This window comes from Bubalus bubalis, chromosome 4, assembly GCF_019923935.1.
Source record: "Bubalus bubalis isolate 160015118507 breed Murrah chromosome 4, NDDB_SH_1, whole genome shotgun sequence".
Taxonomy (NCBI): Eukaryota; Metazoa; Chordata; class Mammalia; order Artiodactyla; family Bovidae; genus Bubalus; species Bubalus bubalis.
This window is the reverse complement of record NC_059160.1, coordinates 8755642-8772890: the sequence shown is the minus strand read 5'-3', so window position 1 is coordinate 8772890 and position 17249 is coordinate 8755642. Positions and strand designations below refer to the sequence as shown.

Below are 17249 nucleotides of genomic sequence, written 5' to 3'. Positions count from 1 at the left end.
AAAGTCAGGTGCCCTCTCGTGTGCTTCCCGGCCCACTCTCTATCCTGACACTTGCCTCATCTGTCTGATCAGACCTGATCAGTCCTGATTAGACCCTGGACTGGAAGCTACATAAACTCAGGGATCTTTGTCATCATCGCATATCCAGCAGTTGGCACAGGGCCTGACACACAGTAGGTATTCAGTAAATAGCTGTAGGATGCGTAACTCACTCACTTGGAAATAGATACACAGCCATCTGTTTCACTCAAATAAAGTCAAATTGGGATGTATACACCTCAGGTGTCACAGTCATTTGATAAAGAACTCGTCACCTTAGTTTACATTAAGACTGTTTCTCCTAATTTGAAATCTCAGAGAGTTATATGATATTTTTATAATACAGGCACTTGTTAGTAATGTAGAAAAAGATTTAGGTGGGATGGCTCTTGATCTAATGTGCATAAATAATTCAAAAGTCAGTGTTTCTTTTAATCATTGCAATGATGAAAAGAGTTGGCCACTGCATGACAAATAAAAGGTGACATCTTTAAATATAGTTACCATCTTTCTAGTCTTTTAATTATTTAATTGACTTCTGCAGATGATTGTGGCTTTGCCCTATTCATTTTAGTAAGAACCTTTCACAGTTCCATTCATGTCAATTTTTCATGCATGAATCATGTTTTCCAGATTTTTGAAGTTAATAAGGTGGCAATAATTAAATTTCAAAAAAGGTTTTAACTGAATTTCTTCACCAACCATATAATACACAGTTACTATGTTGATAACCACTCAAATTTCTGTAGTGAGTCTGAGTGAACTCCGGGAGTTGGTGATGGATAGGGAGGCCTGGCGTGCTGCGATTCATAGGGTCGCAAAGAGTCAGACACGACTGAGCGACTGAACTGAACTGAACTTGCAATACTCTGATGATAGAAAGACACTTTCAGGGAAATGTGAAAGCATGGAGCAACCCCCCTCAAAATGGAAACCGTGAATGCAATGCACCTAACCCATGAGCAACGGCCTGAACAGCATCATATACACACCTGGAAGTAGCGAAGAGCAGAGTTCACAGTCAGAGCAGAGTCACCAAACCCTGGGGTGGTCCACAAAACCCCTGAATCAAATGATTCTCTTACAGAATCAAAGAGACACACAAGTGACACACATCGGATGATGCTAAGCGTTTCCAGGAAGATAAAGCAGGAAGCAGGGAGACGGTGTGCCAGTGGAGGTGGTGAGGCGTCAGTTTTTGATACTGTGCTCAGGAAAGCCTCCCGAGGCTGTGATGCTTCAGCAGCATCTGAAAAGAGCGACACCAAGAGCCAGAGAAGAGTGAGAGAACACTGTGTGTGGGACTCAGAAGTGGCCTCCAGAAGAAACGCGCTCCCCTGGCAGGCTGTAGAAGGAAGCGTAAAGGCTCCGGGAGATAGGACTGTTGGAAGGGATCTATTACGTGCAGTGTGCTCAGACACCTTCTAACTGCCTTGGAATAAACTCTCTTCACCAACACACTGGAAACTCTCGTGGCGGCCCACCAGCATCACTGCAGAGCCTGTAGTGGCTGTCATGTGTGGGCTGGAGAGGACCCCAGGGATGATGCAGTGGGACTGGGTTCCATGATCGCACTGGGAATAATGGCATCTGGAGCGCTAACAGCTTAATCTTAGAGACAAGCGAGGCACAAGAACCATAGCAGGCCACAGGGATGCAATGATATCAGGGGTTTTTTGTATGTTTGTTTTTACTTTCAGGGATATATAGTAATGGTTAATGAATGACAAGATGAATAGAAAATAGGTGGGCAGCCTCTGAAGTGCTGCTCTACATGAAAAAGTGAAAAAAGTGAGAGTCATTCAGTTGTGTCCAACCCTTTGTGACTCCAAGGACTATACAGTCCATGGAATTCTCCAAGCCAGAATACTGGAGTGGGTAGCCTTTCCCTTCTCCAGGAGATCTTCCCAATCCAGGGATTGAATCCAAGTCTCCCACATTGCAGACGCTGCTCTACATAAATAGATGGAAAACCTAAGTAGTGTCATTATGGGAGAAGTCACGGCCTTTTACTCAATTCCTAAACTCAAGCCAGTTCACAAAGCCAGAATCTCCTGATTGAGGGGAAGGTCAGATGCCTTGAGAAAGAATCCCGAAATGCCCACCACAGGTATATACGGTAGATCTCCTAAACCTTCCCTAGAGGACCCGAAGCCATTTACAGTAGTGACTCTCCCTGGAAAGGGAAACGCACAGAACTCCCCGGTCTTGTTAGATACTGGCTCCTAACTGACACTAATCTCTGGAGATCCAACAATGCCATTATGCTGTACTAAGTAAGGATTTATGGAAATCAGGTAACACATGAAGTCTCCACCTAGGCAACAGCTCACAATGGGTCCCGTAAAATCGCAGACCTAACTCCAGTATTTCCATGGTTTCAGAATGTATAATGGGAATAGATACACTTAGTAACTGGCAGAATCCCCACTTTAGTTTCACAACCCATAGAATTCAGGCTATTACGGTTAGACAGACCACGTAGAAACCTCAAGAATTAATTACACCTCCTCACTCCAAAAAATATTTTTTGGGAAACAGCAGACATTAGCGCTACCATCAAAGACTTAAAAGTTATAGGGGCAGTGAAAAGCCAGATAGTTTGTAGAGAATGACTAGAGATCATTGCAAATATAATCAAGTGGTGATACCAATCAGAGCTGTAATTCCAGCTGTGATGTCTTCCCTAGAGCAAATCAACACAGCCCCTGGAATCTTATGTCCAGTTATTGGCCTAGAAATGTTTCTTTAAAAACCTCTATTAATAATGAGAATCGGTCTTCATGTGGCAGAGACAGAGTATACCTTTACTGTCTTGCTTCAATCTCTTTCATCAGAGACCAGACAGACCTGGATTTCCTTGATATCCCACAGAACATCACACTGGTCCTTCACGTTGATGACACAGTGCTAACCGGACTTAATAAGCAGGAAGAAACAAGCCCTCAGCGCTTCATGCATGCAGAGGCGGGAGATAAATCCTCAGAATGCTCTAGGGTTGCAACATTTGTGGAGTTTTTAGAGTATTCAGTGGTCTGTTGCATGTTAACATATCCTCTCTAAAGTGAGAGACAAGTCGTTGGGACTTCCCTGGTGGCCCAGTGGTTAAGACTCCGTGCTCCCAATGCAGGGGGCCCAGGTTCCATCTCTGCTCAGGGAACTAGATCCCACTAAGAGCCCACATGCTGCAACCCCAGCTGCAGCTGGAAAAAAAAAAAAAAGCACTGAGAGACAAGTCGCTGCCCCTTGAATTATCCAACACAAAGAAATAAATCACAGTGAAACAGGTGTCTTGGAATTTCAGAGGCAATGTATACCACATTTGGGTTGTGCTGCTCTGATCATTTACTGCCATTTTTTAGTGGGGATCAAAGCAAGAAAAGGTTCTGCCATAGGCCGAGGCCACTGCATAAGCTTCTCAGACAGCTGGACCATATAACCTTGAACCAATGCGAGTGCCTGATGCAGAGAGAGATGGTAAGCAGAGCATCTCGTGAGCCCCAATAGGAAAATCACAAAGCTGATCTCTAGGACTCAGGAGTCATGTCTTCTTTTGCCTACACCTCAGAACACCAAACATCTATGTGCCCATCATGTAATGGGTGTTGCCTGGTCCAAAGGACAAAGAATTGGGATTGCACAGCAGCATTCTATTGTAACATCAAATAGAACAGATGAGTCCAGACCGAGCCAGAAGGCCCATGGAAACTATACAAACAGATGGCTCAGATTCCACAGAATCTGCTCCCATTATTTACTACTCCCCGCTCAACTTCCACCTCTAGCTCCATGCAGAACTGCCAGTTAACAGAGAAAAGTATAGGGCTGGTTTACAGATGAATCTCTGGAATGCCAGGAGTAGCCAGCAGTAGTTAACTGCTAAATCAGAGTCTCACTCACAAGTGCCCTGAAAGAGTAGGAAAATCCTTCAGAAGACAGAATTGCAAACAGATGCACACTTCACATGGAAGGCAAGAAGCAATTCATGGTCGATGGGGGCTATCAGGGGCCTGGAAAAAAAAAAAGATTGGAAGATGGGAGACCAATACGCAGATGAATCTTCAGGGTGTATGTGCACACTGTGTGAAGACACTCATGCCCCATAGAAGTGCCTGCCAGAGGACATTCCCTGCACAAGAGGCTCTCAAAAATCAGACGGGCAAGACACTCTGTTTAATGGACGTCAACCGCCCTCTTCCCTTAGTCGCTCTAGTGGCTGTGCGGTGGACTTTGGCCATGTGGTAGGGGTGGAGACTGCATGGGTTCAACAACATGAGCCTTCTTTCACCAAGGTCATGGCTACCATAGCTGCTGAATGCCCAACCTGTTAAGACTAGAAGTTAATGCTATATCCCTAGCATGGCACCATTTCCCAGGAAAAGCAGCCAATTACCTGGTGTCAGGTTGATTATATTGGACCTACTCATTATAAAGGGGGCAGTGCTTTGTCTTCATGAGGAGACAGATGTATTCTGGGCAGCCATGTGCCTTCCCTGCCTGCAGTCCTTCTGCTAGCGCCATTACTGAAGGTACAGAATACTTTATCTACTTTCATATCATCTCACAAACAACCCTACACAAATTATTCCAGTGTATAAACAAAGAGCAAACACTTTCCAAATCTTTTTATGAGTCTGGCAACATCTCAGTATCAAAACATAACAAAGAAAATATGAGAAAAGACAGTCCTGGTTAATTTCACTCATGGATACAGATGCAAAACTCATAAATAAAACATTAGCAAACCAAACCCAGCAAGATATATAAAAGATAATATATCATCACCAAATTGAGTGTATTACAGAAATTCAAGGTTGTTTCAACATTTGGAAATCAGCTTATTTACCAAATTAACAGCTTAAAGGAGAAAAATCTATAACCATCAATATAGATACTAAAAATGGATAAAATTAAACACATATTCATGATAAAACTGTTGACAAATCAGGACTAGAGATCTGCAAAAAACATACAGTAAACTCATCTTAATGGCAAAATGTTGAAATCATTTTCTTTAAGATACAGACTGAATCTAGGAAGACCACGATCACAGTTTCTATTCAGCACTCCCTGAATGGTTCTGCCTAGCAAGGTGAGGTAAGAAAATGAAATACAAGGTACAGTTTACAAGTGTGAAATAAATCTGCCATCATTCACAAGTGATGTGATTTTCAACCCAAGAAACTGAGAAGAATCTACAGGAAAATTGGTAAGAATTAGTTGAGCAAGGTTACTGGCTACAAAATCAATATACAACAAGTAGTTCTACTCATTTTCATCATCAACAATCTGTTAGAATATGCAATTTATAAAATTATATCTTTTACAGTAGCAACAAAAAATACATAAAGTACATAGGACTAAATCTAACAAAAGATTCATAAGACTTGTATGGGGAAAAACTATAAAATATAACACAGTGAAGTGAAAGTTGCTCAGTCGTGTCCGACTTTTTGTGACCCCATGGACTCTACACTCCATGGAATTCTCCAGGCCAGAATACTGGATTGTGTAGCCTTTCCCTTCTCCAGGGTATCTTCCCAACCCAGGGATCAAACCCAGTTCTCCTGCATTGCAGGAGGATTCTTTACCAGCTAAGCCACAAGGGAAGCCCAGGAATACTGGAGTGGGTAGCCTATCCCTTCTCCAGGGGATCTTCCTGATCCAAGAATCGAACCGGAGTCTCCCGCATTGCAGGCAGATTCTTTACCAACTGAGCTATCAGGGAAGCCAACTCAATGAAGAAGACTTAAATAAACAGAATAATTTGATATTGTAAAGAGGTCACTTCTCCAAATTGATTTAAAGATTGGTGAGCCAATAAAAAACTCTAAGAGGTTTTTTCAAGGAACATGACAAGCTTTTATGTGGGAAAGCAAGCAAAGGGTCAAAAAAATTTAAAAAAAGGAAAAGAAACAAGGACTCTTCCTGATAAAGGAAAAGTCATCAAGAATTATTACAAAGGTTGAGTAATTACAAGTATTTGTTGGTTCTGGGATAGCCAAATGACTTGTGGAACAGAACAGAACTTGTGGAACAGAAAGCTGAGAAACAAAAATCCATGCATATGTGTAAACTTGCTTTAGGCTATAGATGGTACTTCAGTTCATCAGGGAAAGGACAGACTTTTCAATAACTGATGCTGGGACAGCTGGTTATTCATTTAGAAGTAAAAATGGACTCCTGCTTCAACCATACACAAAATCCAATTCCAGCGGCATTAAGAGCTTAATTGTGGAAAGCAAAACTATAAAAATCTTAACCTTTATGGTCTTGAGACAAGAAAGAATTTTTATAGATCACAAGATACAAAAAAGTACAAATCATAAAGAATGAAATTCTACCTAATTAAAATTAAGAACTTCTGCTACCAGAAAATTACCAGCCGTCATTAATGAATTTGATAAAATTGCAGGATACAAAATTAATATACAGAAATCTGTTACATTTCTATATACTAACAACATACATTAACTGTACACTTTCTGAAATATCAGAAAGAGAAATTAAGCAAACTATCCCATTTACCATTACCAGAATAAAATACCTAGGAATAAGTCTACCTAAGGAGGCAAAAGACCTGTACTCCAAAAACTATAAGACACTGATGAGAGAAACTGAAGATGACACAAACAAATGGAAAGATATACTGTGTTCTTGGGTTGGAAGAATTAATAGTTAAAATGACCAGACTACCTAAGGAAATCTACAGATTCAATGCAGTCCTTATCAAATTGCTGATGGCACTTTTCACAGAACTAGAACAAAATTTTTCTGTTTGTTTGTTTGAAAACACAAAAGACTCTGAGTAACCAATCTTAGGAAAGATGAAGGGAGCTGCAGGAATCCTACTGCCTGATTGCAGAGTATATTACAAAGCTACAGTCATCAGAACAGTGTAGTACTGACACAAAAACAGGCATATAGATCAATGGAAAGGATAGAAAGCCCAGAAATAAACCCAGGCACTTACGGTCAATTAACTTATGACAAAAGAAGCAAGATTACACAGTGTTGGAAAGACAGTCTGTTCAACAAAAATGGTGCCGGGAAAACTGGACAGCTACATGTAAAAAAAAAAATGTATTTAGGTCATTTTTTAACACCACGCACAAAAATAAACTCAAAATGGATTAAAGACGGGACACAAGAAAATTCCTAGAGGAAAACATAGGCAGAACACTCTCTGACATAAATCACAGCAGTATCTTTTTTGCTCTGACTCCCAGAATAATGGAAATAAACAAGGGGACCTACTTAAACTCAAAAGTTTTTGCACAGTAAAGGAAACAATAAACAAAATGAAAATACAATCCATAGATTGGAAGACAATATTTGCAATGATGTGATTGACGGGATTAATCTCCGAAATTTACAGCTCATGAGGCATAACACCATCAAAACAAAGAACTCAATCAAAAAATGAGCAGAATACCTACGTAGACATTTCTTCAAAGAAGACATACAGATGGCCTGAGAGGCAGAAGAAAAGGTGTTCAATATTCCCAATTATTAGAGAAATGCAAATCAAAACTACGAGTATCACCTCACACCAGTCAAAATGACTATCATCAAAAAATCCACAAACAAAAATAAATAAATAAAAGAATAAACAAAAGATCCACAAACAATGTACGTTGGAGAGGATGTGGAGTGAAGGGAACCCTCCTACACTGTTGGTGGGAATGTAAACTGGTACAGACACTATGGAGATCAGTGCAGAGGTTCCTTAAAAAACTAAAAATAGAGCTACCATATGGCCTGCTCCATATGGTAGCTCCTAGAGGAGCTATCCCTCATTGAAGGTCAGGAAGGGCGGTGGTGAGGAGATACCCCTCATCCAAGGTAAGGAGCAGCGGCTGTGCTTTGCTGGAGCAGCCGTGAAGAGATACCCCACGCCCAAGGTAAGAGAAACCCAAGTAAGACGGTAGGTGTTGCAAGAGAGCATCAGAGGGCAGACACACTGAAACCATACTCACAGAAAACTAGTCAATCTAATCACACTAGGACCACAGCCTTGTCTGACTCAATGAAACTAAGCCATGCCCGTGGGGCAACCCAAGATGGTCGGGTTATGGTGGAGAGATCTGACAGAATGTGGTCCACTGGAGAAGGGAATGGCAAACCACTTCAGTATTCTTGCCTTGAGAACTCCATGAACAGTATGAAAAGGCAAAATGATAGGATACTGAAAGAGGAACTCCCCAAGTCAGTAGGTGCTACTGGAGATCAGTGGAGAAATAACTCCAGAAAGAATGAAGGGATGGAGCCAAAGCAAAAAGAATATCCAGCTGTGGATGTGACTGGTGATAGAAGCAAGGTCCAATGCTGTAAAGAGCAATATTGCATAGGAACCTGGAATGTCAGGTCCATGAATCAAGGCAAATTGGAAGTGGTCAAACAAGAGATGGCAAGAGTGAATGTCGACATTCTAGGAATCAGCTAACTGAAATGGACTGGAATGGGTGAATTTAACTCAGATGACCATTATATCTACTACTTCTTCTGAATCCCTCAGAAGAAATGGAATAGCCATCATGGTCAACAAAAGAGTCCGAAATGCAGTACTTGGATGTAATCTCAAAAACGACAGAATGATCTCTGTTTGTTTCCAAGGCAAACCATTCAGTATCACAGTAATCCAAGTCTATGCCCCAACCAGTAATGCTGAAGAAGCTGAAGTTGAATGGTTCTATGAAGATCTACAAGACCTTTTAGAACTAACACCCAAAAAAGATGTCCTTTTCATTATAGGGGACTGGAATGCAAAAGTAGGAAGTCAAGAAACACCTGGAGTAACAGGCAAATTTGGCCTTGGAATACGGAACGAAGCAGGCAAAGGCTAATAGAGTTTTGCCAAGAGAACGCACTGGTCATAGCAAACACCCTTTTCCAACAACACAAGAGAAGACTCTACACATGGACATCATCAGATGGTCAACACCAAAATCAGACTGATTATATTCTTTGTAGCCAAAGATGGAGAAACTCTATACAGTCAACAAAAACAAGACCAGGAGCTGACTGTGGCCCAGATCATGAACTCCTTATTGCCAAATTCAGACTTAAATTGAAGAAAGTAGGGGAAACCACTAGACCATTCAGATCAGATCAGATCAGTCGCTCAGTCGTGTCCGACTTTTTGTGACCCCATGAATCACAGCACACCAGGCCTCCCTGTCCATCACCAACTCCTGGAGTTCACTCAGACTCACGTCCATCGAGTCAGTGATGCCATCCAGCCATCTCATCCTCTGTCGTCCCCTTCTCCTCCTGTCCCCAATCCCTCCCAGCATCAGAGTCTTTTCCAATGAGTCAACTCTTCGCATGAGGTGGCCAAAGTACTGGAGTTTCAGCTTTAGCATCATTCCTTCCAAAGAAATCCCAGGGCTGATCTCCTTCAGAATGGACTGGTTGGATCTCCTTGCAGTCCAAGGGACTCTCAAGAGTCTTCTCCAACACCACAGTTCAAAAGCATCAATTCTTCGGCACTCAGCAGTGGAAACAGTGTCAGACTTTATTTTTCTGGGCTCCAAAATCACTACAGATGGTGACTGCAGCCATGAAATTAAAAGACGCTTACTCCTTGGAAGGAAAGTTATGACCAACCTAGATAGCATATTCAAAAGCAGAGACATTACTTTGCCAACAAAGGTTCATCTAGTCAAGGCTATGGTTTTTCCTGTGGTCATGTATGGATGTGAGAGTTGGACTGTGAAGAAGACCATTCAGGTATGACCTAAATCAAATCCCTTATGATTATACAGTGGAAGTGAGAAATAGATTTAAGGGCCTAGATTTGATAGAGTGCCTGATGAACTATGGAATGAGGTTCGTGACATTGTACAGGAGACAGGGATCAAGACCATCTCCATGGAAAAGAAATGCAAAAAAGCAAAATGGCTGTCTGGAGAGGCCTTACAAATAGCTGTGAAAAGAAGAGAAGTGAAAAGCAAACAAGAAAAGGAAAGATATAAGCATCTGAATGCAGAATTCCAAAGAATAGCAAGAAGAGATAAGAAAGCCTTCCTCAGTGATCAATGCAAAGAAATAGAGGAAAACAAGAGAATGGGAAAGACTAGAGATCTCTTCAAGAAAATTAGAGATACCAAGGGAACATTTCATGCAAAGCTGGGCTCGATAAAGGACAGAAATGGTACGGACCTAACAGAAGCAGAAGATATTAAGAAGAGGTGGCAAGAATACACAGAAGAACTGTACAAAAAAGAGCTTCATGACCAAGATAATCACGATGATGTGATCACTCACCTAGAGCCAGACATCCTGGAATGTGAAGTCAAGTGGGCCTTAGAAAGCATCACTACGAACAAAGCTAGTGGAGGTGATGGAATTCCAGTTGAGCTATTTCAAATCCTGAAAGATGATGCTGTGAAAGTGCTGCACTCAATATGCCAGGAAATTTGGAAAACTCAGCAGTGGCCACAGGACTGGAAAAGGTCAGTTTTCATTCCAATCCCAAAGAAAGGCAATGCCAAAGAATGCTCAAACTACCACACAATTGCACTCATCTCACAAGCTAGTAAAGTAATGCTCAAAATTCTCCAAGCCAGGCTTCAGCAATATGTGAACCATGAACTTCCAGATGTTCAAGCTGGTTTTAGAAAAGGCAGAAGAACCAGAGATCAAATTGCCAACATCCACTGGATCATGGAAAAAGCAAGAGAGTTCCAGAAAAACATCTATTTCTGCTTTATGGACTATACCAAAGCCTTTGACTGTGTGGATCACAATAAACTGTGGAAAATTCTGAAAGAGATGGGAATACCAGACCACCTGACCTGCCTCCTGGGAAATCTGTATGCAGGTCAGGAAGCAACAATTAGAACTGGACATGGAACAACAGACTGGTTCCCAATAGGAAAAGGAGTACGTCAAGGCTGTATACTGTCACTCTGCTTATTTAACTTCTATGCATAGTACATCATGAGAAATGCTGGACTGGAAGAAACACAGGCTGGAATCAAGATTGCCGGGAGAAATATCAATAACCTCAGATATGCAGATGACACCACCTTTATGGCAGAAAGTGAAGAGGAACTAAAAAGCCTCTTGATGAAAGTGAAAGTGGAGAGTGAAAAAGTTGGCTTAAAGCTCAACATTCAGAAAATGAAGATCATGGCATCTGGTCCCAACACTTCATGGGAAATAGATGGGGAAACAGTGGAAACAGTGTCAGACTTTATTTTTCTGGGCTCCAAAATCACTGCAGATGGTGACTGCAGCCATGCAATTAAAAGACGCTTACTCCTTGGAAAGAAAGTTATGACCAACCTAGACAGCATATTCAAACGCAGAGACATTACTTTGCCAACAAAGGTCTGTCTAGTCAAGGCTATGGTTTTTCCTGTGGTCATGTATGGATGTGAGAGTTGGACTGTGAAGAAGGCTGAGTGCCAAAGAATTTATGCTTTTGTGCTGTGGTGTTGGAGAAGACTCTTGAGAGTCCCTTGGACTGCAAGGAGATCCAACCAGTCCATTCTGAAGGAGATCAGCCCTGGGATTTCTTTGGAAGGAATGATGCTAAAGCTGAAACTCCAGTACTTTGGCCACCTCATGCAAAGAGTTGACTCATTGGAAAAGACTCTGATGCTAGGAGGGATTGGGGGCAGGAGGAGAAGGGGACGACAGAGGATGAGATGGCTGGATGGCATCACTGACTCGATAGACGTGAGTCTGGGTGAACTCCAGGAGTTGGTGATGGACAGGGAGGCCTGGTGTGCTGCAATTCATGGGGTCACAAAGAGTCGGACACGACTGAGCGACTGAACTGAACTGAACTGACTGATGGCACTGCAATCCCACTCTGGGGATATACCTGGAGAAAAACATGGTCTGAAAGGATACATGCACCCCCATGTTCACTGCAACACTGTTTACAACAGCCAAAACAGGGAAGGGAGATTTTAGTTCTATCTACATGGTTTGAATTTTAAAAATCAGAATATATTCACTTATTATTTAGGTAATGTAAAAATAAATAAATCTTATTAAATAAATAATTATGATACAAAACTATAAATTCTATTTTGGGGGTATGGGCAAAGTCCTATGGGAACACATTGAAAGGAGAAACTAGTGTGCGGAAAGATTTTATAGCAATAGTGACATTTGAGCTGTGCCTTGCTGTTTTGTTTTTTTTTTTTAATTTATTTATTTTCTAATTGCAAGATAAATGCTTTACAGAAATGTGTTGGTTTCTGCCAAACGAGCTAGGCCTTGCTGTTTGAATAGGATTTTGTTAAGCATTCATTACTTGGTGGAGAATTGTGGCAGACTGTATATTCCAAAGACGACTGTGCTAATACACTTCCCACTGCATATGCTTTTTTTTCAATATGACTTTGACACTTGTGCATTGAGAGGCAGGCGTCTCCGTACCCGCCCCTTGAACTTTGGAAAGACTTCTCGATTGCCTTGATAAACTGAATGGGGTGGGGGGAAGTATCCTGGCGTGGCTTTTGAAATTATTCAGCTCTGCTTGGTTGTTTCCTTCACAGGATGCTGAACCTTGGAACCCAGCCACCGTGCTACAGGGATGCCCAAACTAGCCCACGGGGAGAGACCACATGTGGAGAGAAACTGAGGCTCCCAGCGGACACAGCAAGCATCAATTACCGGACAAGTGAGTGGATGAGCCATCAGATGATTCCTGTCCCCAGCCTCTGTGTTCTTGAGCTGAGGCCCAGACATACGTCATGGAGCAAAGACCAGTCGCCCCCACTGTGCCCTGTCCTAATTCCCGACCCAGAGAATCTGTGAGCAGAATAAATGGCTATTTTATGCCACAAAAGTTTTAGAGCAATGTGTTACACAGCTGAAGTAACTGGAACAAAGACATTTTAAGGAGAGAGTAATAGAGTGTCACAAAGTATTGTGAATACTGGCAGTATTGGCGATGAGGCCATAAAGGTTGGCTGGAACCAGAGTATGAAAAGTCTTACAAGACAGTAAAAAAAAAAAAAAAAAAAAAAAAAAAATTAAACTTACTGGCAGTAGAGAACTGTTAAAAGGTTTTAAGCTGGAAAAAAATGAAATGCTAAGATCTGCATTTGCAAGCTATCTCTGAGATCAGTGTGAAGGGAAGACTGGAGAAAAGACTCAAAACAGAAATTCAATAAAGATTTTAAAAATGGTTCACATAAAAAAAAAAATCTTTAAAAAAAATGGGAAAAGCTTCTCCAATTAAGATGAGTCCTAAACAAGTAAAAGGGTAGAATCATCTCTCAAGCGATATGCTTTGTGACATTTTTCCTCTTAAGGGTTGCTTCTGATGCTCATTTATACTCAATTTCTTGTATTAAAATGCTGGCAGAGAGAAGCATGTCACACAAAAACCTGCACAGAAGTATTTACAGCAGCTTTAGCTAAAATTGCCAAAACTTGGACATAACCAGGATGTTCTTCAGTAGGTGAATGGATAAATTCCCTCGTATATCTTAGTCAGCACTAATGAAAAAAAATGCACTATTAAGCCATGAAAAGCCATGGAGGAACCTTAAATGCACATTACTAACTGAAAGAAGCCATCTGAAAAGGTTACATACTGCATGATTCTCACTTCATGAATTTCTGGAAAAAGGCAAAACTCTGAAGATACTTAAAATGTCAGTGGTTTTCAGGGGTTACAGAGGAGGGAGGAAAGAACAGACAGAGCATAGAGGATTTTTAGGGCAGAGATGCACTCTGTAGGATACTGTAATGGTGGATACGTGTTGTATACGTTTGTCAAAACCCATAGAATGTGCACCACCAAGAGTGAACACCAACAAAAAGTATGGTCTTTGGATGATTTAAAAAAAAAAAGTGTTAATGTAGGTTCACTGTTTGCAGCAAATGCATCACTCTGGTGTGGGATGCTGATAGTGCAGAATGTTGTGCTTGTCTGGGGAAGAGGGGTATATGGGGAAATCTTGGTACCTTCCCTCAATTTTGCTGTGAACCTAAAACTGTTCTTAAAAAAGTCTATTAAAAATATTAGGGGATGGAAATGTTAGGGGATATTAAAACACAAAAACATTTTCCTTACGTTTTCTTTCAAATTTCTGGATCTGGACCAATTTACATAAACTGTATTCTAAGAATAAAAGCAAGCTGTCTAAAAAATTGTTACCACTTATAACCAATTATTTATGTGAATAACGCCAACCTTATACCACAAATATCACCATAACCCACAATTTCTTGTTTCTGGGTTGATTAAAATATCCTCACCAGTCTCAGAACTGGCTTTATAAGAAAACTATATACAAGTGACTTTTACAGTAAAACTATACTAATAAACTTCAGTTTTAATATTTTGGATATTGGGACTCTATATAATGGGAAACTAAGGTGCATGGTCCAAAGATGAGGGAGAAGATGAATCTCGGAATATAAGGAGCCAACTCTGTGAAAAGGATGCCTGGATGAAAATAAAAGCAAAGATATATGAGCGGATAAAAACTACTCGGAACGTTTTGTTCATCTTCACAGATCTTTTATCCTTTTTTTCTGAGAAAATCAAGGGAAGAATGTATTGGAAACTGAGTTCATGGAGAACAGACAGGCTGGAGTGGCTGGACAGTGGATCAATCAGATCTTGAGTAGCAGTAGAGCCTGGCTGGAATTCGATAGTGTAATTTATTGGAGGCCAGTAGTACATGTGCCATTCTCTAGTGTTAATTCCTCAAGAGATCATGAACAAATCTGTGGGACACCATGCTTCATACTTTCTCACATTTTCATCTAATGCTTGCTTCTGAAAAATATAAGCTCTTCATCAAAGAGAAGATTAATACAAACAAGAAAAGGAGCTAAAATGAACTTTATGCTTTAAAGAAAAAAAATTTACGAATATAAAAGATTTAACATTTGTAGTTAATAATTTTTGAAATGAAACAATGAAAATGAATAAAGCAAAACAGACAAAAACATTGAAACAAATAGTAAAACAAGGTTCTTGGACCCTGTGTGAACTGAATTTATCCATGTTAATCTTTTCCCACAGGACCAAAGTTAAAGCCACTGTTGCTATATTTCACAAAATAAAATCTGACAAAAAACAATACCTGTCCAGTGTTTCTTATTCACGTTTCTGAGTACAATTTTTATTCTTTAATTTACCTGTATCCCAGAGATTATAGACATCTGTCTGCCCTTCTGACAACCGCGCTGTTGATGAGATAATGGAAGTAGGAATTATCGGCAAAACTGGCTTTGGATCATCCTCACAAAATAACATCAGGTCCTTATGGAAAGCAAAAGAGAACACCAAAGTAGAAAAAAATTAATCCCATTGCTTCAATTTGCCACAGCAAATGGACAATTTACGTGGACACAATGCGTCTATATGTGCTAACATTATCATACATTTGGATTGAAAATTAGCACAGAAGTTATCTACACTTGGGTGTCCACTGAATGTTGAGTGGTTTTCTACCCTTTAAAAAGCCCTCTCCCTGCAGCAATGTGGTTGGACCAAGAGAATATTATGCTTAGTGAAATGTCAGACAGAGAAAGACAAATATTGTTCGACATCACTTACACGTGGAATATAAAAATAATGCAAATAAATGTATAGGCAAAACAGACTCACATATATAAAAAACAACTAATGGTTACCAAGAGAAGAAGCAAGGTGGAGGGGCATATTACGAACATGGGATTAAGAGATACCAACCACCATGTACAAAACAGATAAGCAACAAGGATATATTGTAATAGCACAGGAAATTATAGCCATTATCTTGTAACAACTTTTAATGGAGTATATCTGTAAAAATACTGAATTACTATGCTGTACATCCAAAATTAACAAAATATTTTAAATCAACTATACTCCAATTAATATTAATAAATAATTAAAAAAACAATCTGTACCTTCTAAGTATGAAAAAAAATCACTCTTTGTTACCTAGTACAGATAAGCAATGATTTCTTTGAGGGCATTAACTTTCCCTACCACTCCTTGAACATCCTTAGAACTTACTATCTTAGAGGCAGATTCTGTTTTATTGGTAGTAACAAAGTTACCTGTGTGTGTCTTCTATCCATGTTTAAAATTTTAAACTTTTTATCACGGAGTAAAGAAACCAGACAATAATCCAGTCAAGTAGGTTAAACAAGAATCAACTCAACCAGTCTTGTTTCATTTGTATCTTTACCACTTTCCATCTATTTTATTTTGAAGCAAATCTTAGACATATCACTTATTTCAATATGTATCTCAAATGATAAGAACTCTAACAATAATAATTGTGTTTACACCTACAAAAGATAATACTGTGAAAGTGCTGCACTCAATATGCCAGCAAATTTGGAAAATTCAGCAGTGACCACAGGACCGGAAAAGGTTAGTTTTCATTCCAATCTCTAAAAAAGGCAACGGCAAAGAATGCTCAAGCTACTGTACAATTGCATTCATCTCACTTGCTAGTAAAGTAATGCTCAAAATTCTTCAAGCCAGGCTTCAACAGTATGTGAACCGTGAATTTTCAGGTGTTCAAGCTGGATTTATAAAAGGCAGAGGAACCAGAGATCAAATTGCCAACATCCGCTGGATCATGGAAAAAGCAAGAGAGTTCCAGAAAAACATCTATTTCTGCTTTATTGACTATGCCAAAGCCTTTGACTGTGTGGATCACAACAAACTGTGGAAAATTCTGAAAGAGATGGGAATACCAGACCACCTGACCTGCCTCCTGAGAAATCTGTATACAGATCAGGAAGCAACAGTTAGAACTGGACATGGAACAACAGACTGGTTCCAAATCGGGAAAGGAATACGTCAAGGCTGTATATTATCACCCTGCTTATTTCACTTATATGCAGAGTATATCATGAGGAACGCTGGGCTGGAAGAAGCACAAGCTGGAATCAAGACTGCAGGGAGAAATATCAATAACCTCAGATATGCAGATGATACCATCCTTATGGCATAAACCAAAGAACTAAAGAGACTCTTGATGAAAGTGAAAGAGGAGAGTGAAAAAGTTGGCTTAAAACTCAACATTCAGAAAACTAAGATCATGGCATCTGGTCCCATCACTTCAAGGTAAATAGATGGGGAAACAGTAGAAACAATGAGAGACTTTATTTTTCTGGGCTCCAAAATCACTGCAGATGGTGACTGTAGCCATGAAATTAAAAAGATGCTTGCTCCTTGGAAGAAAAGCTATGAGCAACCTAGACAGCATATTAAAAAGCAGAGA

At 40.2% G+C, this 17249-nt stretch overlaps 1 protein-coding gene across 1 annotated transcript in view; it reads right to left on the bottom strand.

The window, feature by feature from the left end:
* ENTHD1 (ENTH domain containing 1) overlaps positions 1-17249 on the bottom strand; it is a 93399-nt gene that overhangs the window by 28534 nt on the left and 47616 nt on the right. The window contains exon 5 of the mRNA XM_006071283.3: positions 15163-15286. Coding sequence (XP_006071345.3) covers positions 15163-15286 — 124 coding nt within the window. The remainder of the gene's footprint in view (positions 1-15162; positions 15287-17249) is intronic.